General features: G+C 42.0%; 1 protein-coding gene across 3 annotated transcripts; it reads right to left on the bottom strand.

The window, feature by feature from the left end:
- Positions 1–379: 379 nt before the first annotated feature.
- On the bottom strand, positions 380–7524 carry LOC119334950 (7-methyl-GTP pyrophosphatase-like). 3 transcript variants are annotated; one of them, XR_005161662.1, is made up of 10 exons: positions 7265–7524; positions 7110–7181; positions 6955–7029; positions 3511–3594; positions 2005–2074; positions 1826–1917; positions 1334–1375; positions 1163–1243; positions 746–1079; positions 380–644 (listed from the first exon to the last, which is right to left on the bottom strand). XR_005161662.1 is itself a non-coding variant. In XM_037607313.1 (9 exons), the coding sequence occupies exons 1-9, from the start codon at positions 7478–7480 to the stop codon at positions 1002–1004; spliced, it is 810 nt and encodes a 269-aa protein (XP_037463210.1). In that variant the 5' UTR covers positions 7481–7524; the 3' UTR covers positions 380–1001. The 3 variants fall into 3 exon arrangements, 1 of the variants encoding a protein (XP_037463210.1); XR_005161666.1 differs by having other exon boundaries at positions 380–877; positions 947–1079; XM_037607313.1 differs by having other exon boundaries at positions 380–1079.
- Positions 7525–13565: the final 6041 nt, after the last annotated feature.

Here is a 13565-nt window from a genome sequence, read left to right as displayed (position 1 = left end):
TTTTTTGAAAAAAAAAATCATCAAAACATATCAACATGAGATCTAGAAGTTTTGAAGATCTCGTCGAAACGGATTTAATGGTGAAAACAAATTTTAATTTGATTTTTTAATTAGAAGATAAAACATTTTTAAGCCAAAAACGAAAAAGATTCATGTTGATGTCATGCGAAATGAGTGATGATGGAGGCGTATGAGCAATGTATAAGATGCCACATGTGTGGACGTTAGTTTTTTCGAAAAAAAATTGTTTTGCCTTTTTCTTACATCATTTTTTGAACAGTCCACATGTGTCTCGTGATCATTTCTTATTTTATTTATTTAAGACATCTTTTACAATTCCAACTGTATAAACAGTTGTCTTCACATATCATGCACATTATTGAGACCAAAAGATATACCAATAATATTATTTAGCCCTGCATGTATGATTGTAATCTAGCCAAGTCGCTTTCCCTAAAAAAGACATGCGAGTACAATGACCAGCTTTCTTTTTTAGGAAAGTACAATGAACAGCTAGATTGGCGTTGTAGCCAGGTTCGGCGTTTGCAAAGTGCAGCTTTCTCATTTCTTTTATACTAATAGGCATCCACTTCCGAAGTTGTCCAAGAACAGCGCCACCGTAAACTGAAAGAGGCCAATAGCCACTTCATGTAGCCATTGCAAACAAGAAGGCAGTGTCATTGCATCTGCATAACAATGTACTCCAGAAGAGAGAATAACAATTTCACTTATCATACAAATTCACCTTATGTGAGAACCAAGATTCAGGATGTTTCCACAGGAGGATGTTTCAGGTGACATCTCATCAGTGATCATAATAGCAGGCATCAGTTCTGAAGTGTTCTTGCACACTCAATGAATCTTCGTGCCATGGTGCCTACAATTCTTCATATAATTCAAACCATAACAATCACCATGTTTCGACAGGTTTTCGCCATCGCATTACCTTCATGCAGTGCAGTAAGGATTCGATCGATAGTGATCACACCCAAACTGCTAGGCTATGCCAACAATGCCTCGTGAATGAGTTTGTTTGCCAGATCCTTTGATAGCCCCATTACACTGTCACTAGAACCAACCTACATGATCAACGAGTTCTTCTTCACATGAGTATAAAATGGAATGTTAGCACCACAATAAGCAGATAAAGATAGAAACTGACCACTGCTTCGACAAACGGCAACACCAATGGATGTTCTAGCAGCAAGCCACCCGCAACCCTAAATACTACCCCCTCAACGATCTAGCAACAAAATGGAGCAAGAGGGTGTAGCTCGGTGACGTAACAATAATTTCAAAACATGCCTTGTAACGAATTCAAACAAGACCATACCAGGTTCTCAATTATCTCATCTGGTATGTCATGGAAGTACACCTGCAGACATCCACAAATATTACATGTATCAAATAACACCAGGTTGCTTTTGACTATAGCAGAGTTATTCGTAGAATCTGAATGAACTCATGCTGTACAGGTTCCTCCTGAACCAAAACACTCAAGGAAATAGAACTGCAAAGTTTTTTACTACAGATTATGAGGTTCCAATTTACGCTAGCTAAGCTAACTATAGCTAGATAAACATATACCAAAGTTTGCTACATTAAGCAAAGAAACTACAATTGATATTGATCTCTGAAATCAAAAGCCAACTCCAAATATACAAATCAATAGGCACTGTGACATTGTGAGGATATCCTTCGCTTGCTTAGATGTTCATCTTACACGAAAGAAGTCGATCGGTTGGACTTCAGTCACACATTAAAATGGGATTACCAATAATCAAACAGGAAGTAATTTGATGGGTTAGTTAGAAGAGTGCTGTACCTCAGCTTTGTCTAAACTGCCAAGCTTCTTGCCAGTTGTAAGATTAGTTACCACCACACCACCCACAGTCGACACATGCCCACCAGAATAACCTGGTGAAGATAATGGTTCAACTACTAAATACATATACACACGGGGCAATCAGATACAATGTGCCTGGATGAAGGGGATTGGACAACCTTTCAGGAATTGGAGTGCTTCTTCCTTGCTGCTTGGCTTTTCTCTAATAATCCCTTCATGGACAACCACCTAAAAGTCAACTATCATTCAGTATGTAATAATGCAGAGAGTGACAATCTAGTAAAACCACAGATGAGGTACATATGTTCAACCACACAATCCAAAAGCCCGTAAAAGAAAGAAAACATCCCTAAGAGAATGTGAACACATGAACTACTTAGATTATGCATCATTACCATTAAACTTTACACTGCTGACTAACGCACCTATCAATAGATTATTTCTTCATTAGCCAAATGCTCCATTATGAATAGAAAAGTATAATAGATCATGCTGAGCCATTATTGCCAGCTTAGCTCAATCTGCCTCTCTGGTATGCGCATCTGTGTTCCATGTAGGCTGCTGAGACACCTATGGGTTATGCTCTGCATAATCCCCATCTCATTTCGCAAGAGCTTTCCCAAGACACGGTCAAGTAAATCTCACCTCACCAAGTTCATTTATGAGATAGTCAAGTTAAATTATTTAGATTACTTCCTCCAAACTGAGAACTTATCCATCAGTGGAGTTCAACAATCGAGAGGCAAAGTACAATCTAATTAAATCTTGAGTAGCAACCAATTTTCAATTTAAACTAATGAGATATGAATCTAGCCAAAACAGTATGTAAACAAATAAAAAAGATAATGCATAAATGAACTTGTCATGTTGTCGCGAGCCTAGGATACACCAAATTTAGGTCAGTAAAAGTTGGTTGGTGTTAAGTACTCCCTCCGTCCCATAATATAAGAGCGTTTTTTACACTAGTGTCATAAGTACATATATGGGACGGAGGGAGTACATAAGTACATGTGTTGTTTAACTAGCAGCATTCCCCCAAAAAGAGGAAGAAAAAATGATGAACCAGATCGAAGGAGCAGAAGAAATACAATGAAGAGACCGCATTTCACCAGATCTAACACATATCATAATTCTCTAAACTGACGATTATTACACGAAGGACTTTTCCCTACTAAATTATGCCTTAAATAGCATTAAAAATGACAGGTCTTATTTTTAAACAACTTTACGAACTGAGAATTATATATCTAAAACTGAAAAGAAGTATTGAGTACACCATTTGCATTTGGTGATATCACATTAGCGTATATGTATGCATATGGAATGACCACCCTCGTGCTACCAGAAGTAGCCAACTAAAGTAGAAGCCATGGAACTTCAAGTTATGTAAAGAACAAAGAGAAGCCACAATGCGGCATAGACATAATTACAACATATTTATGTATTACAGATATACTCCCTCCGTTTCTAAATATAAGTCTTTTTAGAGATTTCAATGCGGACTACATACGGAGCAAAATGAGTGAATCTACACTCTAAAATATGTCTATATACATCCGTATGTAGTCCGTATTGAAATCTCTAAAAGGACTTATATTGGGGAACGGAAGGAGTACCATTCAAGTTCTGTCTAAACCAGTAGCACATAGGCAATTGACACATACTATGTCAGAGGTGATCAGGAGTGTTGGTTCGTCGCCTTCCTTCTGGTAATCAGAAATGTTCATTCTAGACATGATAGCATCAGCCTGAAATATGCATAAAATGGTTAATACCAGTAAGGAAATTAACTGTCAGAACATAAACAACATCTATGCAGAAGATCAATGCTTGCTCTTGATATTTATGACTAGCAATCCAGCATTTCCTTTTCTTTTTAAGATTAAAATGTAGCAGTGCCGGCTCATAGACCGGGGCAACAGGGCACTCACCCTGGGCCCGCGAGAGGCAGGGGCCTCAGGCCCAGGTAATACTTTTATAGTAGTACTAGTATAGTCCTGCCATAGGCCCAAGAAAGTGATCTTCTGTGGAGCTACATTGTTTCCTTACTATCATGAATCCATGATGTAGTTCTCTTGATCGATGAACAGCTTGAGTGTCAATTTTAGAGTTCAAAGATCATCGATCTATGCTATGTGCTGGATATTTACTTTTGCTTTTGAAATGCAAAATATTTTGTGTCATCTTGCCCCTGGGCCCGGCATATTTGTCGGCTCGCCCTGAAAGGTAGATAGATGGATACGAACAGACCACCAGGCACGTACACATGCGCAACCCAGCAGAAATTCACCAATTATTTTTATTTCTATTTATACTCCAACGATAAGTGTATGACTAAACTAAAACTGACAATAATACAACTGTAAAATGATCTGCATATCTCATTGAAGCTACCATGGTTTTTTTAGTTCGGTACTGTGGCCCAATAAGCTTATCCAGATATTGTAGCAACAGAAACTCCTCACGTTCTCCTGAAAGAGAAACATGCACTAAAGTTTGAGTCAGCAATGCATCTTTTTCAAGAATGCGCAACGCAATTGCTACTGAACCATACAAGCTATCACAATGGAAACTAATCTAAAGCCACTCTTATGCTAAGAATGAAACTGAGGCACAACAGGAACTAGAAACCATTTTTGTTACGAATCTCTACACTTAAAACATATGCAAGGTTTCCTCTCCCGTCGCAGAGTGTGTTTCGCTCTGTTTTGTCCATCCCCTTCGTCTGCACTCTTCCACGTTTGACCTCCCTCCCAAGTCCGGTTTTCGACTTTCCTTTATGTTTGCCCCTATAATCGCGCCACAAACCCTATCTCCTTCCCTGCTTCGCACGCCCACCCACCCTCTCTCGCCTGAACGTTGCCGCCTACCTCACGCGCCTGGGAGTCGCCGCCCCATGCATCGTGCAAGATGCCAGCGCTCTTGTCTGCCTCCACTAGCGCACGCCGATCTGTGACGCCCACGGCAGCCGCTCACGCTTTGTGCCCAGCTGCGGCAACCGCCGCGCCCCGCTGCCACCTGACAGCGCTCACGTAAAAGGTTGCCCTACGCCGGCCGACATTCTCCAGATCCTCTCTGTCTAGGTGCAGTCATTGCTGATTTTTTAGATTATATTCTCTTTGGAATAGTTGATTGACATACTAATACTCTCATGGAGTGCATGCAGAATTGTTAGTTGTGGGTATGGGGAGATGTGGTTGCTCGTGTGCGAGAAATTGGCACTAATGAGTTGTCTGCTGTTGCGCACATTGCTTTTTGTTGATTCCTGCGAGATGCCCGGCCCATTCAGTTTTTGGAGTTTGCCCCCATCTAGATGGCATTGCATGTAAGATCAGAATGAGCATGCACCCTTGCGGATACTATGTTTATTCATGTATACTTACTGCTTTTTTTTAGCATATGTACTTTGACATGGTTTGCCTGCAGTCCTGCACTATAAGAGGATCAGTTGATTATTACTCCCATGGTTAGGCGATCAATGCCATCATGTTGATTGGAGATGACTGATATCACTTGGATTAAGAAATAACATAGCAGCATGATCTGGCAGAGGTTGGCACTGAAACTTGTATATGTTTTATTGTATAAATTGCTTTTGATTGAATGCTATAATCGAATTGCTGTCCATTTTCTCATGGCACAGATTATGGAGTTTGAGATATCTGCTCTAAATAAAATTGTGCGCATTCATAGTGTTTGCCCAAGGGCCTCCATGTTAACCTGCGTAACATGCACATGCTTGGCATTGAGTTTGAGATATCTGTTGAAGTTCAAATTGGCATGCTTGTTATGCTAGACCACACCTATGACTGTCAAAGGAGGCTCACTTGGAACTGATTGTCGCTAAAGAGAGCATGAAGGTGTTCTTTTTTAATTGAACTATGGGTAACTTAGGTGCATTTAACTGTTGGAAAAAGCATAGCCATTTGAAAATACGGGAGTCCTTTGTGAAGAAAAATTGCTCAGTGATGGTCATGTTGATTTTGTGTTCTTGTTAGAAGAGGGCCCCGTGAAAGGGCTCATTGCCGCATCAGTCAGGTCGGCAGCCTAGACGGCATGGTGGCGGACAAGTGTCAGCACCACGGTGGGGGTACAACCCACGTCAAGGCGGTAGTCTGCCCGGTGATAGCGGTATGTGTGAGATCAGCTGAGCCGGGTGCAAGCTCCATTGCACCGCGCGAGCCAGCAGCGCCGTCGCCATGTTCCGGCTCGACAAGCACAGGAGCTCAGAGGAGGCCGTCGTGGAGCTGTTGTCACCTCGGCAGACAACAAAGCCCACGCAGAATGACAATGGCGAGGCGACCTGGTAGTGTGGAGGAGCAGGACCATGGGGAGGTCTCGATTTTAAGTAGTGGATGGAGATCTTGGTTGCTAGCATACACAAGGTTTAAAGGATCGATTAATAAAATAAGTATTTGAGTACTATGTATTTTTTCTAGGAAATTGACACTTCGGCTTATCAATCCAGTACTATTTTCTTCATCTTACTAGCTTGAGATTGTTTCAAAGGAAGTATTGACTATCTAAATGGCTAAGAAGTCATGTGATCATAATACATTACTACTTTCTTCATGTTATATGCTTACATGGGAGAATGAATTGGTTAAAGAGGACAACAAATACCATTTTAATTTGAAGTGGTACAGTCTTGCGGAAAAACTTTTTAACAGAACTTTGAGATTTACATGTATCCGACTTATGCACATAATGGCCACACACTATGGAGGAACTTTTTAATTGATGAAATGACGTATGACAGGAACTCCTGGTGATTTATGATTCATGTAAGCCTTAGGAATATTTTAGCCGCATCATAGGAAAAATAATTTGAAAGAGAGAGTTGTGGTGAATTCAGCTATCATGATGTTAACTTGCTTCCTTTAATTGAAACTTGGCTATCATGGTGTTTACTGTCCTTCGTTCGCGCTTGCTTTGACATTGCTATGCAAAATTGATGCTTATGTATCTTAATGTGGATCATGTTTGTAAGATCAAGTGTATTGTCTGGTGACCTCGAAACACCATGGCTTTTATGGTACTCTTGTTGCATTGAAAATTGTTGACTCTAGTAGCAATTACCTAGTAGAAAAACTGGGGAAAGATTCTACCTTGGCCTCCGCAAGAAGCATGACTAGCTCATCCGGATCCTCCCTTCTTATGCTCCTCTCGTCGATGTCCGCGGTCTGAAACCAAGAAACCCAATCCACTCAAGGAATAGCTTCAATTCTTTCTAAAGGAAACTATAACTGACAGCCCAACCCACCATGACTTGGAACTCGAACCCCATCTCGTTGAGGATGTTCTTCCTGGCCACTGACGAAGACCCCAGGATCAACTGCGACAAATTCACTCAACACATGTCACGCACTGAGACTAGCGGTGAGCCAAACGAAGGGGCTTGTTAACCGTGAGGCGAACCTTGAATGGCTGGGGGTTCGCGGTGGGGGAGGAGGATGTGGTCATTGGGGTCACGCCGGAGAGAAGGCGGGCTTCAGAGTGGCGGCGCGGAGGGGAGAGGAGGCGCTGCGGGTGGGTTCCGAGAAGATGCGGCGGCCGCTGTTGAGGACGGGGTGCGGCGGTCGCATATGGCGCCACCGGGCATAGGAGATTGCAGGGACGGTGGGAAGATTGCATTTTTCCTCCAGTCAGTAATAAATTCAACGTGGAAGAAAGAAATTTTGTACGCGACATTTTGCATCTGTCGCATATGTAAGAAGTCCTATATATAGTAAATCCCTCCGTCCGGAATTTCTTGTCACGAAAATAGATGTATCTAGACGTAGTTTAGTTATAAATACATCCACTTTTATTCATTTCCGCCACATGTAATTTGGGAGTATGACCTAAAACTGGGTATGTCTCTAAAATGAGCCAAAACATCCCCTACTCAGATTAGAGCATCTCTGGCCGAATGCATAAATTTTCGTCCCTTATACGCATTCTCAAATTTCAAGTGGTTCCTCTCCGACTCCTAAAAGCATCTTTAATAGAAGCACCGGCGAGGAAGAAGGCTTCCACAGTCAAACCACGTGGTGGCGGCTCGAAGCGGCCGCTGCACGACCCTGCCGTGGCTTCATCCCGGCCGGAGAAGACGAAGGCGGCCGCGGCTGCTGATGTTTCTTCGTTGTCATCGTCGTCTGCGGCTGTGTGTTGTTGTTGCTGCTGGCGCACCTCCTCCCCTCCCCCCCTGTCCCGTCGCTGACGTGGTGGCACCGTCTCCAACTTTTTTGATGAAATGCCGCAAAGGTATTAAATATTCTTCTTCTTCTTCATTGTTCTTTTGTCGTATTGATATCAATAGAATGTGAGATTGTGTGTGCATGCATTTGTAATCTTGATGATGATACATTTATGCACTTGACAAATGTTGTGAATGAAGATTTTGTTTTTCAAGTTTTTTCATCCCAAAAATATGATATGCCATATGATGATGAGAATCTTGACAGACGAGATGTATGGCTTGGAAGCGAGTCTCTCTTGATGCCTCCGTCGGAATTGACTAATTGGCTAGCACATGTTAAAAGCGCATCAAAGAATTATTGATGAACGGAACACAAGTGGCCATTATCGACCATTGGATTCTATTCGGCATCGACGGTCCACTATAAACGTCGAATGTCAAAAATGTGGGGGTTGCTTGGTCAATGCCGATCGCATGAACCCAAGTGGTTGCAATGAAACGGACATGGTAATTGCTTGCTACATTCAAATGCTTTCTCTAAGTATGCATATGTTCCTAATTAACCGAGTTTCTTTATTGTTTATGTAGCTCATGCTTGCTCAAGGTTTCTTCCAAGAAAGAGCGAAGAACGGGAATAAGAATAAGAATAAAGGAAAATCGTTCACTTTCCAACTTTCTTACGAAGAGCTCGAGCATGAGGAGAAGTGGAAGGATCATGAAGCTTTTGAAGTTCCTAGGAGGAAGAGCTTGGTTGTTGATCGTGATGATGACGGTGTTGGTGGTGAGGAGGGGAGGATGAGCCCCACTCCTCACTCGATTCCTCCTCCCCCTCCTCACTCGGTTGCCAAGCATATAGGCCCGATGGAAGGAGAAAAGGGGGTCAAAGGCTGGAGACAATGATCTTAAAGAAGGATTTGAAGCCATTGTCATTGCGAGAAAAGAGTATGCTGAATAAAAAAGAGTCTTGAAATTGAAAGAAATGGAGGAGATGGCGAGCGACTGCTACTTCTCGAGCATGCGTTGGTTTTTTCTTTGAAGAGGAAAGGGTGATACAACAAAGTAGAGATAAGTATTTCCCTCAGCTTGAGAACCAAGGTATCAATTCAGTAGGAGACAACACACAAAAAACTGAATACCTGCACAAACAATCGAACAAACTTGCACCCAACACGATAAAGGGGTTGTCAATTCCTTCACGGTTACTTGCAAGAGTGGGATCTAATAGAGATAGATAAACGATATAGTAAATATTTTTGGTATTTTTGGTTTATAGATCGGAAAGTAAAAGATTACAAGAATAGTAGATCGGAAACTAAGATTGTAGATCGGAAACTTATATGATGGAAAATAGACCCATGGGCCATAGGTTTCACTAGAGGCTTCTCTCAAGATAGAAAATAATACGGTGGGTGAACAAATTACTGCCGAGCAATTGATAGAAAAACGCAAAGTTATGACGATATCTAAGGCAATGATCATGAATATAGGCATCACGTCCGTGTCAAGTAGACCGAAGCGACTCTGCATCTACTACTATTACTCCACACGTCGACCGCTATCCAGCATGCATCTAGAGTATTAAGTTCATAAAGAACGGAGTAATGCATTAAGTAAGATGACATGACGTAGAGGAATTAACTCAAGCAATATGATGAAACCCCCATCTTTTTATCCTTGATGGTAACAATACAATACGTGCCTTGCTGCCCCAACTGTCACTGGGAAAGGACACCACAAGATTGAACCCAAAGCTAAGCACTTCTCCCATTACAAGAAAAACCAATCTAATTGACCAAACCAAGTCGATAATTCGAAGAGAATTACAAAGGTATCAAATCATGCATATAAGAATTCAAAGAAGATTCAAATGATATTCATAGATAAGCTGATCATAAATCCACAATTCATCGGATCTCGGCAAACAAGCCGCAAAAAAAAGGTATTACATCGAATAGATCTCCAAGACCATCGAGGAGAACATGGTATTAAGAATCAAAGAGAGAGAAGAAGCCATCTAGCTACTAGCTATGGACCCGTAGGCTTTGGTAAACTACTCACGCTTCATCAGAAGGGCAATGGTGTTGATGTAGAAGCCCTCCGTTGTCGAATCCCCCTTTGTCAAGATGCCGAAAAAGGTCCCTAGATGGGATCTCACGGGTACAGAAGGTTGCGGCGGTGGAAAAGTGTTTTCGTGGATGCCTCTATTGGTTTGGGCATATATGGGAATATATAGGCGAAAGAATTAGGTCAGGAGGTGCACGAGGGGCCCATAAGGGTTGGGGGGTGCCCTACCCCCCTGGGCGCGCCCTCCGTCCTTGTGGCCGTCTCGTGGCTCCTTCGACTTCATCTCCAAGTCTCCTGGTTGTCTTCTGGTCCAAGAAAAATCATCGCGGAGGCTTTATTCTGTTTGATATTCCTTTTCTGCGAAACTCAAAATCAGGGGAAAAAATAGGAACTGACACTGGGCTCTAGGTTAATAGGTTAGGTTAGTCCCAAAAAAAATATAATAGCATAATAATGCATATAAAACATCCAAAACAGATAATATAATAGCATCGAACAATCAAAAATTATAGATACGTTGGAGATGTATCAAGCATCCCCAAGCTTAATTATTGCTCGTCCTCGAGTAGGTAAATGATAAAAACAGAATTTTTGATGTGGAATGCTACCTAACATATTTATCCATGTAATTTTCTTTATTGTGGCATGAATGTTCAGATCTGTAAGATTCAAAACAAAAGTTTAATATTGACATAAAAACAATAATACTTCAAGCATACTAACAAGGCAATTATGTCTTCTCAAAATAACATGGCCAAAGAAATCTTATCCCTACAAAATCGTATAGTCTGGCTATGCTCCATCTTCATCACACAAAATATTCAAATCATGCACAACCCTGGTTTCAGCCAAGAAATTGTTTCATACGTTAGTATTCTCAAACTTTTTCAACTTTCACGCAATACATGAGCGTGAGCCATGGACATAGTGTAGGATCGGAAGTATGTCTAGAGGGGGGGTGATTAGACTACTTGACCAATTAAAAACTTAACCTTTTCCCAATCTTAGTCTTTGGCAGATTTTAGCTATCTTAGCACAATTCAAGCAAGCATGCAAAGAGTATATGAGCAGCGGAAAGTAAAGCATGCAACTTGCAAGAATGTAAAGGGAAGGGTTTGGAGAATTCAAACGCAATTTGGAGACACGGTGATTTTTGAGCCGTGGTTCCGATAGGTGGTGCTATCGTGCATCCACGTTGATGGAGACTTCAACCCACGAAGGGTAACGATTGCGCGAGTCCACGAAGGGCTCCACCCACGAAGGGTCCACGAAGAAGCAACCTTGTCTATCCCACCATGGACGTCGCCCACGAAGGACTTGCCTCACTAGCGGTAGATCTTCACGAAGTAGGCGATCTCCTTGCCCTTACAAACTCCTTGGTTCAACTCCACAATCTTGTCGGAGGCTCCCAAGTGACACCTAGCCAATCTAGGAGACACCACTCTCCAAGAAGTAACAAATGGTGTGTTGATGATGAACTCCTTGCTCTTGTGCTTCAAATGGTAGTCTCCCCAACACTCAGCTCTCTCTCACAGGATTTGGATCTGGTGGAAAGAAGATTTGAGTGGAAAGCAACTTGGGGAAGGCTAGAGATCAAGATTCATATGGTAGGAATGGAATATCTTGGCCTCAACACATGAGTAGGTAGTTCTCTCTCAGAAATGGTAAGTTGGAAGTGTAGGTTTGTTCTGATGGCTCTCTCCACGAATGAAGAGGAGGTGGAGGGGTATATATAGCCTCCACACAAAATCTAACCGTTACACACAATTTATCAATCTCGATGGGACCGAATCAACAAACTCGGTCAGACCAATTTAGTAAACCTAGTGACCGTTAGGGTTTTCGGTGGGACCGACATGCAACTCGGTTGGGCCGATATGGTTAGGGTTAGGGCATAACGTAATCTCGGTGAGACCGATTACACAAACTCGGTGAGACCGATTTTGGTAATAAGCTAACCAGAGAGTTGGTCAGGTAAACTCGGTGGGACCGATTCGCTCTTTTCGGTTGGACCTAAATGTTACGAAAAGGAAACAGAGAGTTTACATTGCAATCTCGGTGGGACCGATCGCTCACTTCGGTTAGACCGAAACGTTACGAAGGGAAACAGAGAGATTACAATCCCATCTCGGTGAGACCGAGATCCCTATCGGTGAGACCGATTTGCCTAGGGTTTGTGGCAGTGGCTATGACATCTGAACTCGGTGGCGCCGGATAGAAAGAATGGGTGGGGCCGAGTTTGACTTTAGGTTTAGGTCATGTGTGGATATGAGAAAGTAGTTGAGGGTTTTTGGAGCATATCACTAAGCACTTGAAGCAAGAAACTCATTAAGCAACACCTCATCCCTCCTTGATAGTATTGGCTTTTCCTATAGACTCAATGTGATCTTGGATCACTAAAATGTAAAATGTAGAGTCTTGAGCTTTTGAGCTTGAGCCAATCCTTTTATCCTTAGAATTTTGAGGGATCCACTTTCCTCATCCATGCCATGCCATTCATTGAGCTTTTCCTGAAATGTTTGTCTTGGAAAGATGTTAGCTCAATGAGCTATATGTTGTTAGGAATTACCAAAACTACCTAGGGATAGTTGCACTTTCAATCTCCCCCTTTTTGGTAATTGATGAAAACATATAGATCAAAGCTTCGACAAATGATAATAAGATTAAAAAACATCGTCGCTTTGAGAAGTATGTGATAAGCAAGAGCTCCCCCTAAATTTGTGCATAGTTTAAGATTTGCTTTGGACTGCAAATGCACAAGGATTTAGGCTCATGGGTTACTCTTCCATGTCACATACATCTTGGTGGAGCGCTCAAAATATTAAAGATTGAATACATGCACTCATCACCAAGCAAAGTGAATGATCATATGAAGATAAATGGGACATTGTCATCTAACAAGCATTAAGGTAGCATATGATCAAACACATGATTATCATTTGTATCACACAGACAATAAGGTAGTATCTCAAGCAAGCAAAAGAAAATAAAGTTCAACCACAAAGACAAGGGAGAACAAAAGCAAACTCTCTCTCTCTCTCAAAGCCTGTGATCTATACATTTTTCTCCCCCTTTGGCAACAAGTTACCAAAAAGTTCATAAAAAATGCATAGTACTAGAACGACTCTCAGGCTTGATCTTCAGGTGGTGGTGTAGAGATGGCTCCTTGGACGAAGACTTCTGTTGATGTGGATTGAGCTGGAGGAGTTGGTGCTGGAGCTGGTTGCACTGGAGCTGTAGCTGGTGCAGATGAAGTGGCTCTGGTGTCTGTCACTGGCACTACAACTGATCTCTGAGCTCGAGGCACTCTGGCAAATGCATCAGTGGTTGTCTTGCCCTTCCTCTCCTGCATATCATCCTGAAGCTGCTCCACAACTGACTGGATCTCAGTTACTTTCACATCTAAGTCACAGAACTTTTGTTCCATGATTCTTTCCAGGCTCTCCTGGTTTTGAGTTAGGGTGGCCAACCCCT

Source organism: Triticum dicoccoides, chromosome 1B (assembly GCF_002162155.2).
Source record: "Triticum dicoccoides isolate Atlit2015 ecotype Zavitan chromosome 1B, WEW_v2.0, whole genome shotgun sequence".
Lineage (NCBI taxonomy): Eukaryota > Viridiplantae > Streptophyta > Magnoliopsida > Poales > Poaceae > Triticum > Triticum dicoccoides.
This window is presented reverse-complemented; position numbering and strand designations above follow the sequence as displayed.

What these genes read in the sequence shown, in the direction of transcription:
- LOC119334950 (XM_037607313.1), bottom strand. Translation starts at nt 7,480, where the DNA reads ATGCAATCTTCCCACCGTCCCTGCAATCTCCTATGCCCGGTGGCGCCA. An exon ending in TGCTTCTTGCGGAGGCCAAG is followed by an intron (nt 3,595 to 6,954) that starts GTAGAATCTTTC and finishes TGCATATTTCAG; the next exon opens with GCTGATGCTATCATGTCTAG. An exon ending in TGCCGTTTGTCGAAGCAGTG is followed by an intron (nt 1,080 to 1,162) that starts GTCAGTTTCTAT and finishes TTGATCATGTAG; the next exon opens with GTTGGTTCTAGTGACAGTGT.